Here is a 14,653-nt window from a genome sequence, read left to right as displayed (position 1 = left end):
AATCTTGGGAAGAGGAGGGAGAGCTGTTGGATCTAGGGATGAGCCCAGTAGCTCAGTAGGGTAATTTATATTTTTCAGTGTCTTCATAACTGGGTATTGTCAGACTTAACATTCCCAGGGAATGGGTTTTTTAAAAAATTTCTTAAAATTTCAATTTTTTAAAAATTTATGCATCATAATTATATGATTGTACGATTCATTATGCTATATTTGAATGTACACATAACATAATTTGATCCGTCTCGTTCTCCTCTCCCTCTTCTCCTTCCTCCCAGCCTGCCCTGCTCTCCTGACCCCCTCCTGTTATTACTTTCATAACTGCATATGTAGGATTCACTGTGATGCGTCCGTACGTGGATATAGCACATTCCCTGGCACTTTCATTCCCTGTCCCCTCTCCTCTTTTCTCCTTCTCAGTCTCCTTCCTTCTGTGCTCTTGGTCTCCTTTCTGGTTTCATGAGATACCATGGGATATATTCTTATAGTGCAGCTTTCTTAAAACAAAACCAAAGAAGAGTGCAGAGTGGGGCTGGGGATGTGGCTCAAGTGGTAGCGCGCTCGCCTGGCATGCGCGGGGCGCTGGGTTCGATCCTCAGCACCACATTAAAGTAAAATAAAGATGTTGTGTCCACCGAAAACTAAAAAATAAATATCAAAAAATTCTCTCTCAAAAAAAAATTAAAAAAAAAGGCGGAGAACTCCCCCCTCTTCATTATATAAGAAATGTATTTAAAATTTTTTTTTTAAGTTGTAGATGGACACAATACCTGTATTTATTTTTATGCAGTGCTGAGGAACAAATCCAGGGTCTCACATGTGCTAGGTGAGTGCTCTACCACTGAGCTACAGCCCCAGTCCCAAGAAATGTACTCTTTATAAGTAAATTAGAAATACAACTCAAAAACTGTCCACCATCCAAAGATGAGCACTGTTAATATATTTCTGTACTTCTCAGTCTTTTAAATTTACACTTATTTTTACATATGCATATATACTTATATAAGTAAAATTGGTGTATAGTGTATATATTAATTTTAATATCCTATTTTTATTGTTTTCTGTTATCAAATTTATTGCTACTATCACATACTTAGTTACAGCAGTTTTCATGTTATTACAAGTTTCCGAAAGAGTTGTGATGGCTGCATAATATCATTGATATACCAGTTTCAGTGCACTCTTTTATTTTTGGACTTAACAGGATTTCACATTCACAAGTTTTCACTACTATAAATAGCAGTATGAATCTGGGGGCATGTTCAAACCCTGGGTTCTATCTCAAACAATTCAAAAAAGAAAAAAAATGACCAGGCATAATGTTGCGTGTACTGTGGGGGTAGATCTCTCTACTAAGGCTAAGGCAGGAGGATTGCTTGAGGCCAGCCTGGGCAACATAGTGAGATTCCATCTCAAAAAAGGGTGGGAGAAAGATGTGGGGAATAGAGGTATGATATTCCTGCTGTCTTTATTAGGCAACTTTTTGACTAATTATTTTCTTTAGATAGTTCCAGAAATAGAGTTCAGTGCAAGGAAGGGGTGTGAACATTTTTCACACTACAAATTGTGGGGCGTGTATACCTGACTGCTTTATAGAAAGCTGTTATCTGATTACAGTGTCATTAGTGGTAAACAAAAATTTCACTGGAGTCTTTGTTATTTCATCAGATGGAAAATCCTTAATTTCTTAAAATTTGTGTAGTTCTTATATTAGTAACAAGGTTGAATAGTTTTCCAAAAATCTTTTGAGTATTTGTGTATATGCTTCTTTAGAAACTGTGTCCCTTTTTTTCCTTCTATTGATAAATGCTCTTTGTTTTATTTCTTGTTTTGTTTTTTGTAGTGCTAGGGATCGAATCCAGGGCTTTATGCATGCTAGGGTAATGCTGTACCACTGAGCTATATTCCTAGCCTATTCGTAAATGTTCTATAAATGTTCTTTATATGCCATGAACAGTTATCCTTTACCTACCATAATATGTGTTAGAAATACATTCTTATGTTTCATATTTTTGCCTCTATTTGGTTTAGGTGCTTTTAAATATACAAAAGCATAATGTTTGTATATTCAAACTTTTCAGTATTTTCTTTTGAAAAATTTTTGTTTCCTTATTCCAAATCAGACAATCTGAGCATATCATTGAAGTTTTGAAAATCTTAAAGCATTTAAAAAAATGCTTTTTTTAAAAAAATGCTTTTTTTAAAGCATTAAAAAAAGTCTTGTTGTTGCTGGATGGCCTTGGAGGGGTGAAGTAGGCCCGGTCCTGGATCTGAAAGTGTAGACTAGGCTGAAAGCACCAGGCAGGAAGGGAGGAGCTGGGATTGTGGGGTCTGGGGGGGGGGGTGTCGCAGGGCAGGGCAGGAGCATTGGCTGTGTGGACTAGGTCCCCAGGTAGCTTTGCTGTATGTGAGAGAGGAAATAGAACTGAGAAGCAGAGTATTGGTTGTTCAAGGTGTTCAAAGCACCTGGTGAAAGTTGAGAGGAGCTGGGGTGTTAGAGGCCTGGACAAGGCCCCCCAGCTGTGTTTATTGTTGTGCACAACTGACTGTGGCCTCAGGACATCCTCTGCCAGGACTTCTCTGTGGAAACTGGGGTTTGCTTGCATTCATCTGGGGTAGTGCTTTCCCTTTGAACTGCACACCCAGCATCCGAGGGGCTCCTGGGGACACAGATGCAGGTCAAGTCTCCTTATCCAAATGCCTGGAACCAGCAGTGTTTTGGATTTCCCATCCACCCTCTCCCCCATCTTGGAGTATTCTATATACATAATAAGGTACCCTGGGCAGGGGACCCAAATCTAAACACAGAATTCATCCATGTTTCATATCTGCACTCATACACATAGCCTGGAGATAATTTTTATACATTGTTAAAATAATTTTGTGTATTAAATAAGGTTTCATGTGTGGAATTTCCCAGTGGTGCTCGAAAAGCTTCAGGTGTGGGAGCATTTGGGATATCAACATTTCAGAATACCAGTGCTTAAGTTTATACTTGGTAAAACGCAGCAAAACTCAACAACTAGAAAGATGAAAAAGTACACAGTCAAACACTGGGCCTCAGTTTTTTTTTTTTTTTTTTAATGAAGATTAAGAGAAATTCCTGTGAAATTCCTTTGAAATTCCTATAAGTTTGTGTTTATTTCCAGCTTCTGTGTCTATCTCTGGGAGCTAGTACCAGCTCTTGAACCCTTTGGTGGCCAGACTTGAGTGGCACCATGCTAGATCCCAGAGGAGGGGGAAAGACATGGCTGGAGGCTGAGGATTTATGATTGATGATTTTAGACACAAGTCAAAGAACGCCTGTGGGACATCGTCCCTGCCAATGATTGTCACCCATCAGCTGAGAACTGCTATAAGTGATGTTGAGTCATTAAAGGGAAGTTGCTAAATATTTTACTCACATCCTTACAACTGTATTGTTTGGGTCATGTGCCTAAATCACTATTTTTTTTAACTCCTTCAAATAAATGAATAAAACATCTTAAGGCAGGGTTTTTTGTTCCCTTCCTTTCCAAACGAAGACAGCAGATCTCAACATGGTTGCTTACAAGAAAGAATTATGGGAGACTCTTTAAAAATCTGTGGATTCTGGGTCGCACCCCCTCTGATTAGTTTGGGGTGCACCTAGTGTTGTGATTTTTTAAAAAGCTCTCTGTTAACCCTGAAGTGCAGTCTGCTTTCACCTGTAGGGGATATGCTAATGATACATAAAGTGTCCTGGCTGAGAACTTACATAAAGCATCATAGCACTGTAAATAGTACTGCAAAACCATCAGTTGAAATTTCATCAGATGCCTGAAGATAGTAAGTGCAAAGTAATCTTGTGTATGTTAATGGTACAAAGGGTTTTCTTCCAGCCCTCCCCACCAAATATTGTCAAGCATTTTCATAATGCTTGCTGGTGTGTGTATGTGTGAGATATTTATATTTCCATTTCGCTTATGCAGTATCTAGACTATCTAGTGTAACATTCATAATCTTATAAATGGAAGATTATGGAATCTTGATTGCTTACTTCACCTGTTATCACCGCAGTAACTACTCTTCCATCCGTGATGGTAACAGAACTTGATTACCATATAAGCCTGCAAAGATTTGATTGGAATAACTTGCAGTAATTGTAACTGTTTTCCCAAGTGCAACAATTGATGGATTCTTTAAAATGTATAGTGCCTTGACATTATTTATTCAAATCTTAACAGTATGAACCTTGTTCTACAGTTGAGAATAACCCTTGGTATTTTCTAAATCATCAAATAGCATTCAATAGTATCAGTATAGAAACATTTCCTACGGTAAGGTTTTAGTTTGTTTGTGGGGCCAAAAGCTGGCTGCAGTTTTCAAAGACAGGAAAAACTTTTTTTTTTCCTCTTTTGCCGATGTACTATTGGTGTGCTGAAAACTCTGAAGGTCGTATGATTCACTCATTCAGTACGTACGTAGCTTTTGGGCACCTCTTTGGCTGTGCTAGGCACGGGAGACACAGAATTCAGCCTCATGTCCTTTCAGTAAGGAGGAATGCTGTGACATTAATGCCACTAACCTCCAAATACAGGGCTTTGCTGTGTGCAAAGAAAATGACCCCTCACCCCATGATTTCCAATAGGGTTTAGGTTTTGGATATTTCACTCTTGTTTACCTAAACATTATACCTGCCTCTCTTTCCCTCCTTCACTGTTTTCTTTCTTTCTTTCTTTCTTTCTTTCTTTCTTTCTTTCTTTCTTTCTTTCTTTCTTTCTTTCTTTCTCTTTCTTTCTTTCTTTCTTGCGGGGAAGACTGTTCTATTAGCGAAAAAAGAACTCTGAAAGAAGAACTCTGAAAGTAGTTCTATGGGCTCTTTCTGGGGCTGTGGGCCAGTTATTTATATCCTTCTGAGCTTTGGTTTCCTCTGCAGTGAAAAGGTGCCTTGTCCTTTACTGGGATTCTGAAAGAAGTGACATGTCCTATAACATCTGAAATGGAAACGGACCACTGACCTGTCAGTGGACATGATAAAAACAGTCTCAGGAGCCAAGAAACCTTACATAGAGAGACAGCCCAGCAAAAACACTTAGCGAATCTCTACCAAAGTTCAATTCCAGGCAAGTTTGCTTCCATGGAGGAGTGGGGTTTTTTTGTTTTGTTTTTTGAAATCCTGCACTCAGCTCCTGAAAAAGAAACTTGCTGGGTTTTCTTTCTCCTCCCACAGTCTTGCAGGGGCCGGGCTGCTTCCTGTCAAGAGCCACTCTGCTGCCCCCTCTGTTCAGCCTCCCGCCCTCTCCCTCTCGGCTTCCTTCAAACCCTCGCTGCACTTGGAGCCTGATGCTGTGCAGAAACTCCTGACATCCGAGGCGCCCGGGCGCAGTGAGCATGCTCGGCGCCCCCTGGCCCCCCTGCCCGGGCAGGAAGCTGGTTTACATACGAGTCATACCAGGCATAGCCAGCATGTCAGCGCAGTCAACTTGCAGCAGGCTGTGAGGGAAGCCAGTGAGTGGGGCTTTGTCCTAGGAAATGTGCTTCGTGTTTTCCTTTTCTTACTCCTTTTTTTAATCTCGAAGACGGATTCGTAAAGACTTCCGAAACCTTTTTGTAATGCTCAGTTGAGGATACAGTCCATACACCGTCTACCAATAAACCCTTGAAGGGTTTTGTGTGACTGATTTTTGTTTGTTTTTTTTTGTGTGTGTGTGTGTGTGAGTTTTTTGTTTTTAACTTTTACATACTTTGTTTTGATCATCTGAGGCCGGGCCTCGGTCTTTGTGAAGTTTCAGCAGAGAGCCAGGAGCTGCTCACCAACAACTGAATTTTGAAACTTTCTGTTTGGGGCCGAAAGCAAAGAGCTGGTTTTCTTTGCTATCCCGATAAATGCTATTTATGAAGATGGACCTGTTGAACTACCAGTACTTGGACAAGATGAACAACAATATCGGCATTCTGTGCTACGAAGGTAGACATTTTATGCTAGAATTCTATTCTGGAAATTCCTGTCCTTGGGCTTTTTCTCGTGGCTGTTCCTCCCTTTGGGGGTTCCGATCGCCTTCTGAGCATTTTGTTTTTTTCTTGGGACTGTGGATTGCTGGAGAGGCAGCCTTGATGAGGTACCCTTTCAATGCAGAGTTTGTGCCTTAGTTGGGAGGGTTCCAGCAGAGCCTGGGAGGTGCAGATGGTTACAACTTTACTGTAGGCTTGCAACGGAGTAACGCTTTACATTTAATTTATTTTAATTAATGTATTTATTTGGTTTTTCTCTTGGTGTTTTCTTTAGGGGAAAAACTTCTAGGACCCAAGTACAAGTTAAAGTTGTTGGGTGTTTTGGGGGGAAGGAAAAGGGGAGGGGCCTTGCGATTTATTTTTAAACGTAACCACCATCTACAGTATTCCTGTTTGTATTCCAGGGAAGTTTTGCATTTTCATGTGCGGGGTGGGGGTATGGGTGCTGGGGGCAAAAAGTTACAGTGAGGTTTTGTTTCCAGGAGCGATGATTGTCCCCAGTGGTGGAGAATTTTTCTCTGCAGTTTGGGGGACTGGAAGGGCACCCATGTCAGGGAGCACAGGCTGGCCCTTTGTCTGACTTCCCACTTCCTGTACTGCACGGATAGAGAGAGCACTGACATTGAGGCATGTCCCCTCTGCAGTCTCTCGGGCCCCTTGTGGAAGTGATTACACAACACACCAGCCAGAAAGCAAAATGAAAAAAAAAAGTTAAAAAAAACCCCCAAAACAAAAACCAACCAAACCCCTCCTAAATTCTCCTCGTGGGTTACCTTGCACTCACTGTGGGTTGTTCCTTGCCGCCTCATAGTGCTTCCCCTGTCTCTGGTGTTAGAAGAGGAAAAGCGATTTCTCAAGCTCTTGGAACCCACTCTACGTGCGATTTGAAAAAGCAGCAATGGCCTGGGTTTGAGAGGCCGGAGAGGAGTCTCTGGGGGGCCTCGGCTTGGCAGGAAGTCTTTTTTGTTGTAACCACCACGTATGTGTTGGGGAGCCTGCTCCTTTCTGATTCAGCAGGGGCAGTTTCCATGTTTTCTCCTGCAGCCAACCAAACATTTTCTCCTGAAAACAAAACAGAACAACCGCGACAAATCTCGGGAGGGGAACTGGCTCACTTGTGTTTTTCATATAAAAAAAAAATTACAGGTCTGTTTCCTAATCGTTTGAAAACTTAATCCTCCTTCAAGGGGGGAAATCGCCTCATTCATTTTTATCTCTCTATTTAGCTCCATGGATAAGGATCTCATATAGAAAGGATTTTCCAAGGGAATTGTTATTATTACTATTTTTACTAGTTCCAGCCACTTCCCGAGTTGCTTTCTTTGAATCTGCTGCACTCAGTACCCTCTTGCTTCTGAACTCATCAAAGGCAGAAGCAAGTGATGGGGCTCATTTCCTGTGGAGGCAATGTATTGTTGTTCCTTTATTTAAGAACTTTCTCCCCCAGTGAACAAGAAGTTAAAACTTTCAAGGCAATTTCAGTTGTATTGTTGTTGTCAACAAGTAATAGGATATTTTAAAAACAAAACAGAACATGATGATCAGCCTAAGAGAGGGATATAACGATGGCTAGGAAATTGAGACCAGATTGATTTTTTTTTTTCCCTCCTGTCTCTGGTTGGTGCACTGAGGAAGAGCTTAAAGGTAGCTCCTCCAGGTTGATTTATGGTCCCATGGTATGTCACGTACTCGCAAGTGGCTTGTTTTCTTCCCATCTCCCTCGATATGTGGAAGGCAGAAACTTTGATTTTGAAAGTTGGGCAGATATGTGGGATACCAGGCTGTGGTCTGTTTGGTTTACACATCTGCTTCTATTTTCCTTATTATGAAAGTTAACATTATTTTAACACCAAAATAAATACACAGGAAATGAAGAAAAGCACAGCAAAATTTGAGTGGTGTTTGGAGTGAGTTGTTTATGTCCTGGAGGTTTCTCCATGTAAACAGTGCACACATCTGGTCAGCGCCGTAAAGGGTGTTTGCAAGACAGGCATCCATCAGACGTGGGATTTTTTTTTTTTTTTTTTTGGGTAAGAAAAGTTGGAACAGTTGTTGTGCTTTTCTGTCCAGCATGCTGAGAATATTCCTTTTGAACAAATCGGTTCCCCAACGTTCCAGGGAAACTATTTGGAAAAGGAAACGTACAGTTGTACAATCGGTAGGCAACACTGGACTTCATTTAGGGCTCAGACAAGCAAGGTTCGTACCTCTTAGGAGTAAGGGACAAATCCGTTTTCTGACCTTGTAGCTTTAAAGATTAAGATGTGGGTGGTTATTTTTATTTTCCAGGTTGGTTATATCATATTCCCTAGTGGCATCCGACAACTCTGCTCCACAAAATAAACCCTGTGTCTTCGCCATCTTTCTTCACTCTCTAGCAACTTCTGTGCAGTCGTTCTGTAGCATACAAGGTCTTCCTGGATCTCCCTTTAGAACCCACTCTAGATTTGGGGGGCAGGGGTGCTGGGGATGGAGCCCAGGGCCTGCCTCATGCATCCTGAGCACATGCTCTGCCACTAAGTCGCACCCCAATCATACCCATTCCAAACGGTGGAGATAAGGTCTCCTTGGTTGGTAACTGCACCCTGGCACCTGCCTTTCACCATAGTAGTCTGCAAGCAGACGTGAAAAGAGAGCAAAGGAGAAAAAATAGCCTCAACTGAGGTTTGGGGAGGGAGACTAGTGGGATAGGAGGAGAAGCAGATATGCAAAGGGTAGGAAGAGACAAAGTGTGGCTGACTCTGGAATCTACTAATTACCTTCACTAATGATAAGCAAATTAGCAGAGCTGTGCTTGTGTTGATGCCCATGTCGGAAACCTCATGGTTGATGACTACCGTGCTCAACAGTTAACCAGTCTGTCCTTCACCACCCTGTTGAATGCTCCATTTATATCCATGGGAAGCCCGGTTTTGCTCTGGCTTCACAGGAGGATCACAGGCCAAAGAGTCCTCATTTATTTCCCCCTCTAAACTCCTTAGAATACTCCAGAAGAAGGTTGCACGCCTCTTGAGGGCAGGATGTGCTGTCTTGGTGAATGCTTCATCCCTAGGCCCTTGCTCTGTGCCCACCTGGGCTTTCAGGAAGTGGTTTAGGATGATGCCCTCCTCCAAGACAAACTAAATAGCAGTGCAGCCTCTCGAATGGCGGCTGTAGGTGCTGCTGTGTAATTTAGCACTTAATGATAGACTTCCTTGTATTCTCTAATTATCTAATTACCCCAGAGCTATGCAGGGCCTCAGACATCATCTAACACCTTCGCCTGTTTTCATCAAGGAAACTGAGGCCCAGAGTTTCTTGTCCACCCAGGTTTATTCAGAAAGCTTGTTGCAAGAATCCAACTGAGGTTAGAGCCCAGAGGATGTGAGAGTTCTGATTCTTTTATATCCTCCTGCCTGTGCAAAGTCATCGTGTGCCTTGTCTCCTTAATTTTTAGCTCTTTGACATTAGGGCCTGGGCATCCATAGGGACCCTCCATGGTGCAGTTTGCAGCACTTGGTGGAACCTGGTCTCAGTAGTTGGTCCAAGTTCCAGGCTGTTGGGATGTTCGGGGAGGAAAAGGTCATGATGATGGTAGGTGACCAACCTCGCCGGAGTTTGCTCTCCCTGCTGCTCTGAAACTTAGGCTTGAGAGGAGGAAGCCCTGTGCAGATGCCAGTGCCCGGTGAGCCTCCCAGCCAACAACAGGGAGCAGGTTGGACCCTTAACTTCTCTCAAGATGGCTGACGGCTGCATTTACATAATTACTTGGTGCTGAAAACTCAGGTCCTAATAAATGCGCTCATGGTTGGCGTGGCTGCTAAGCTGCTGTGAGTGATACTTTAATTATGGGTTAAGAGCCATTAGTGTGTAATTTGGTAGATGAGTTCTCTCCTTTTAATTTAATGGTGTGATTTATATTGGGAGAAAGTTAAGAATAAATTGGGTATTTTGAGTTCCTCGGGCTTTAGAACTGTTGTAGAGGACAATTGTCACTTGTGTCACCACAGGCATCAGGAAACTTGGGAGTGTCAGTACTGGGAAGGTGAAAAGGCCACAGAGCAGTTTGCGCCCTGCCTATTGAGCTGGGGTGAGGGATGTGTTCCACGGGGGACATCTGTAAGTGTTTTGCTGTGCAAATTCATTTTACTTCAGCGTTTCACCGGGAATGAGGGTGCGGGGGGGGGGGGGGGGGACAGAATAGGAATCTGGGAGGGAGCTCAAGTAAGTAAGTAAGTAAGGTGAGCCCAGGAAGGCCTCTGAGCATCTGGCCAGTTTGTGCTCCTTCTAATTACAGTTTGCTGGGAAGGTGTGAGCACACCCCCTTCCTCCCAGCTCCCGCCCTGTTCCTCCACCCCCTTCTGGAAGGATCATTTCACTTGCCTGTTTATCTCTTGGAGCCTGCCTTTGGCTCTGTGGGGAAGGCAGATTCCTCTTCCTTCCTCCTTCCCTTCTCTTTGTCTCCACCACCTCCTCTTCCTAGGATGCTTAGATTTGTCCCTGGGAAGATTTTTTTTTTAATTTAAAAAAAATCATAAAGATATAAAGAGATCCCTGCCATCTTGGGAGGAGGTTCAGAACTTCTCAGCCTAGTTTCGAATGTTACAGAAAACTGGATTTTGTCCTGAAGAAATTGGTTCCAGATTTAGCACTTTGCATGTATACAAATATACAAAAAAGCCTTACCAGGGGATGTTTCTGGCTCTGTTTCATCTTGATGCATTTAACATGTTATTCAATGACAATTTATGTGTAATGGTGTTTATGTATTGTGTGCTGAGCTTGTGGTGATTATTTTTTGGACTTGCTCAGCAATATAAGCTTGTGGAACAAAATAGGGCCCTCCCCCCACTGGTATAAAGAATGTATGTTAGCCCTGACCCCCCCCCCCAAACCTTAACTCTGGTGCTTATTTTTAAAAGTGGGACCCAAAAAGGGTTTTACCCCCTCCATTCGTGCTTGCCCCTTCTTTCTCTTCCTCCTGAACATCCCATGAGGACTCCTGTCTGTCTGCTGTCTTCTCTTCCACAATTTCCAGTTCTATAGGTTGTGTTAGGGTAAGGGCACTGAGTGTGAGAACATGTTTTAATCATAACAATAGGAACCACTGCTGGTTGAAAGAATGTTTATTTACCCTAGATAAAACAGAATATCTATTCTTGAAGTTCTCTTTAATTTGTTGCTTTTTATATGACCTTCTCAAACTCTGAACATTTCACCCTTTTGCTTGCAAAGAAGTCTGTCAACCTAACAAACTGGGTTGTATTTAGCCAGTGATCAGAGAAGACAGTACTCCCCCTTTGTCACCCAGTATCCATTCTCTTAAACATTTATGGGATGCCCACGCTTGGCTACGGATCCCTCAGCATTTTTTAAAATTACAAACTATTATGAAATATATGGTACACAGAGAAAAATGCGTAGAGTGGTATGCACAGCTTACAGTTAAGAAATCAACAATGTCGTATATCCGACCAGGTCATAAAAACAGCAGGCTCCCTCTTCCGAGGGTTCTTCTTGATCAAAATCCTTCCCAAACCCAAGAGATCGTCAAAATTGTCAGTTGCTTTCCTTTATACCTTTCCTGTCTCTGTGTGAGATCCTAAACAAAAAACAAATGAGCTTTGTTTTGTCATTTTTTTTTCTTTTTTATGAGCCCTGTATAATTGGAATGATCCTGTAGGTCATCTTTTGTGTCTTTATTTTTGTTTTTTTGTTAGTGGGGATTGAACCCAGGGATCTCACACACATGCTCAGCACATGTTCCACCACAGAGCCATGCCCCCAGCCCTTTTGTGTCTTTTTAAGTGAGAACTTTTAAAGTAGTAGAAAAGTCCCAAGAGGTTGTCTTTTCCATGCAAGACCAGCTTGGAGTATGGGGAATCTCAGCCCTGGAATTACCCAGGCGCCCCAGCTGTCCGTCTCCACCTGCTGCTCCACTGTTTATTTCATAGAGCTGATGATGCTTTGGTCTCCCCGCCCCCAGCTAGTGCTTGGTTCACCACCTGTGGAAGTCCACCCATCATCCTTTCTGGAATGGAAAATTGTGTGTTAGAAAAATTCTGTACCGTTAGGAGAGCACAGAGATTTTCTGGAGATGCATGACTTAATTAGGTTCTGAACAGCGACTCTGAGTTCTGCATTAATAAGCAATTTGCTTAAGGCTGAGACTTGTTACAAGTCAACTTTGTGATTGTGCCAGGTTTCTTTGGACGTTCAAGCAGGGACTTTTGAATACAAAATTGCTCCAGGGTGGAAACAATGCCTAACATTGTATAGAGTTGGCTGTTAAGAGAGCAGCAGATATCTGGAACCACAGTCTGCATTATGCAGCTTCAAAAATTATGAATGAAAAAGGTTTATCCATATGTATTTGCTCTTGATTTTTATTTTATATTTGCTTTGCATGAAAATAGTTGCCTGTTAATTGTTCTTGGCTGATGATTCGATTTTAATAGAATGGATTCCAGACCTTAATGGTTTTGTGCAGATGTGCTCGGCTGGGCAGGTCTGCAGTTGTTTACACTACCCATAATCCAGCTGGATGCTGTCCGTACTTCTTCCCTGATAACAATTAAGGGGAGTGATGAGTTCGAATTTCTGGACATTTTCTCTCCTTTAAGAAGAAACACAGCTTCCATTATGGGGCAGGAGTATTCAAGTTACAAGGGACCGTTTTAAAATTTTATTTTGACGTCAGCTGCTTTTTACCCACTTTTACTGTGCATGACCTTGTTCTTTTAAATCGTTGATTTTCTGACGAGTGACTGATAAACTCTTGGCTGACCCCACAAGGAACTCTTATTTTATTTTCTTGCTAAAAAGCTATGACCTGCTTGCTAAACACTTAAAATCACCCACGAGTGATTTGAGGCGCTTGTTAAGGAATCCAAAATAACAGCTGTACCAGGCTTCGTGTTCTGTTGAGTGGAGGGATGGAAAATAGTAGTCATTCTCAGATAAAACCTGTGCGAAGTTTCTAGAACTGCTTTGCTGAATCCATAATTGGGAGCAGTTGTATGCTCTTTCTGGAGACGAGGATGGGAGGTTTTCATTTTTTTTTTTTTCCCTTAATGAGAGGCTTCTTAAATAAAAGAGGTAGATATGAGTAGGGGAACCATAGATCAACTTGTTTTCCCACCCACAAACTCTTCTGAATCGAATTTCATCTTTATTTTTATTTCCTCGGGTTCTGTGAAAAGCCAGTGTATCCCTTTGTGTTGTAGGTCCCAAACTTTCTGGCCCAAGTTGGTCTATTTCTTTCCCTCCCTCTTTCCTCCCCAGCCCTGCCCTCTCTTCCTCAGGATTGAACCCAGGGGCACTTAACCATCAAGCCACATCCCTAGCCCTTTTTCTCTTTTATTTTGAGGCAGGATCTCCATAAGTTGCTGAGCGCCTTGCTAAGTTGCAAAGGCTGGCCTTGAACTGGGGATCCTCCTGCCTCAGCTTCCTGGGTTCGCTGGGATTATAGACATGGGCCCACGCATAGGGGGCAAACCAACCTTTCCCTGTCCTGTGTTCCTGTCCAGCTGTGGCCTCATCCTGGCCATTCAAGTTAGTGGAAGAACAACATCAGGTCATCCACCTTCCTTTTTACCATTCTCTCGTCAATCTGCTGTCACTTGATTTCTTTTTCATTGATACTTTTTTGGTTAGCATGTAGTAGTTGTACATATTAATGGGACTCAGTGTGTGTTTTTTAAGTTTTTAGTAGTAGATGGACACAACACCTTTATTTATTTATTTCTATGTGTGCTGAGGATCAAACCCAGAGCCTCACACATGCTAGGCAAGCGCTCTTCCACCGAGCTACGGCCCCAGCCCCGCAGTGTGATATTTCAGTATGTGCCCTGTCACCTGGTTTCTGCTCCCGCACCACTGAAATTTCTGTGGACCAGGTCACTTAATGATAGCCTAGGGGCAGTTTCAGTAGGCGCCTTTGAGTCCTTACCTCCATCCTGTCTTATCTTTTGGTGCGGATTCCTTCCAAATCCTTAAAATTCCTGCCGCCCTTGATGTGGGTGCCTCAGGAGCACACGCCCATCAGGGGAGCTCCTGGTGGGTGGGAGGGCTGCACAAGGGGGGGCAGGCTGATAGACACCTCAAATCAGCCGTCATCGCCATTTAGGAACAGACCCGAGGGAGCAGAGGTGACGGCAGAAGAGGACCAAGTGTGAACCTGTTGCCTTGGCTTAGGCAAGAGCTGGAGTCCCCCAGGTTCTGGTGGGGGTTCCCAGCTCCGGCAGGTGGATGGATTGGGGCGCCATTTGCTGAGACAAGAAAGAGGCAACGGACCAGGTTCTGGGGTGAGATCGTGGGTTTAGTTTCTGATGTGTTGAGGTGGAACTTTGGAGTTTTCAAAGAAGAGGTCAGTGTAGGAAGTTGGGTATGGGGCTCTAGAGCTCAGAGGAGAGGCCGCTGCTGGAGATGTTGATTTGGGATGGAGACTGATGCTCAGGGCAAGAATGCTCACCTCGGAGCAGAGGACGGGACAGGTTTAAGAGGTCTTAGGAGCGCTTCTCTGGGTTGGGTTTACATTCATTTTTCTCTGTCTTACTGAAATAACCTCGTAACTGACCCCTGACTCTAATGGTGTCCCCTTCTAGAGCATTAGCAGAGTGCTGTTGTCCCATAGCCTCTTCCGCCACTCCCCGACCCACACCCTGGAGTCCAGGTGCTGGCTCCAAACTGCTCCCTTCCAAGG

General features: G+C 43.1%; 1 protein-coding gene across 4 annotated transcripts in view; it reads left to right on the top strand.

The window, feature by feature from the left end:
* The window catches only part of VGLL4 (vestigial like family member 4), a 135,589-nt gene that overhangs the window by 64,017 nt on the left and 56,919 nt on the right, over positions 1-14,653 (top strand). Inside the window, exon 1 of one of the 4 annotated variants that reach the window (XM_081276209.1) lies at positions 5,319-5,926. The exons of the other annotated variants lie outside the window; for them this stretch is intronic. Within the exon in view, the coding sequence (XP_081132335.1) occupies positions 5,845-5,926 (82 nt within the window). The 5' untranslated portion in view covers positions 5,319-5,844. Of the gene's footprint in view, positions 1-5,318; positions 5,927-14,653 lie in introns of those variants that run through there. 4 annotated transcript variants of the gene reach the window in all.

This window comes from Spermophilus citellus (genome assembly GCF_964194105.1).
Source record: "Spermophilus citellus genome assembly, chromosome: 19".
Taxonomy (NCBI): Eukaryota; Metazoa; Chordata; class Mammalia; order Rodentia; family Sciuridae; genus Spermophilus; species Spermophilus citellus.
The sequence above is the reverse complement of the archived record's forward strand: the minus strand, read 5'-3'. Positions and strand labels throughout refer to the sequence as shown.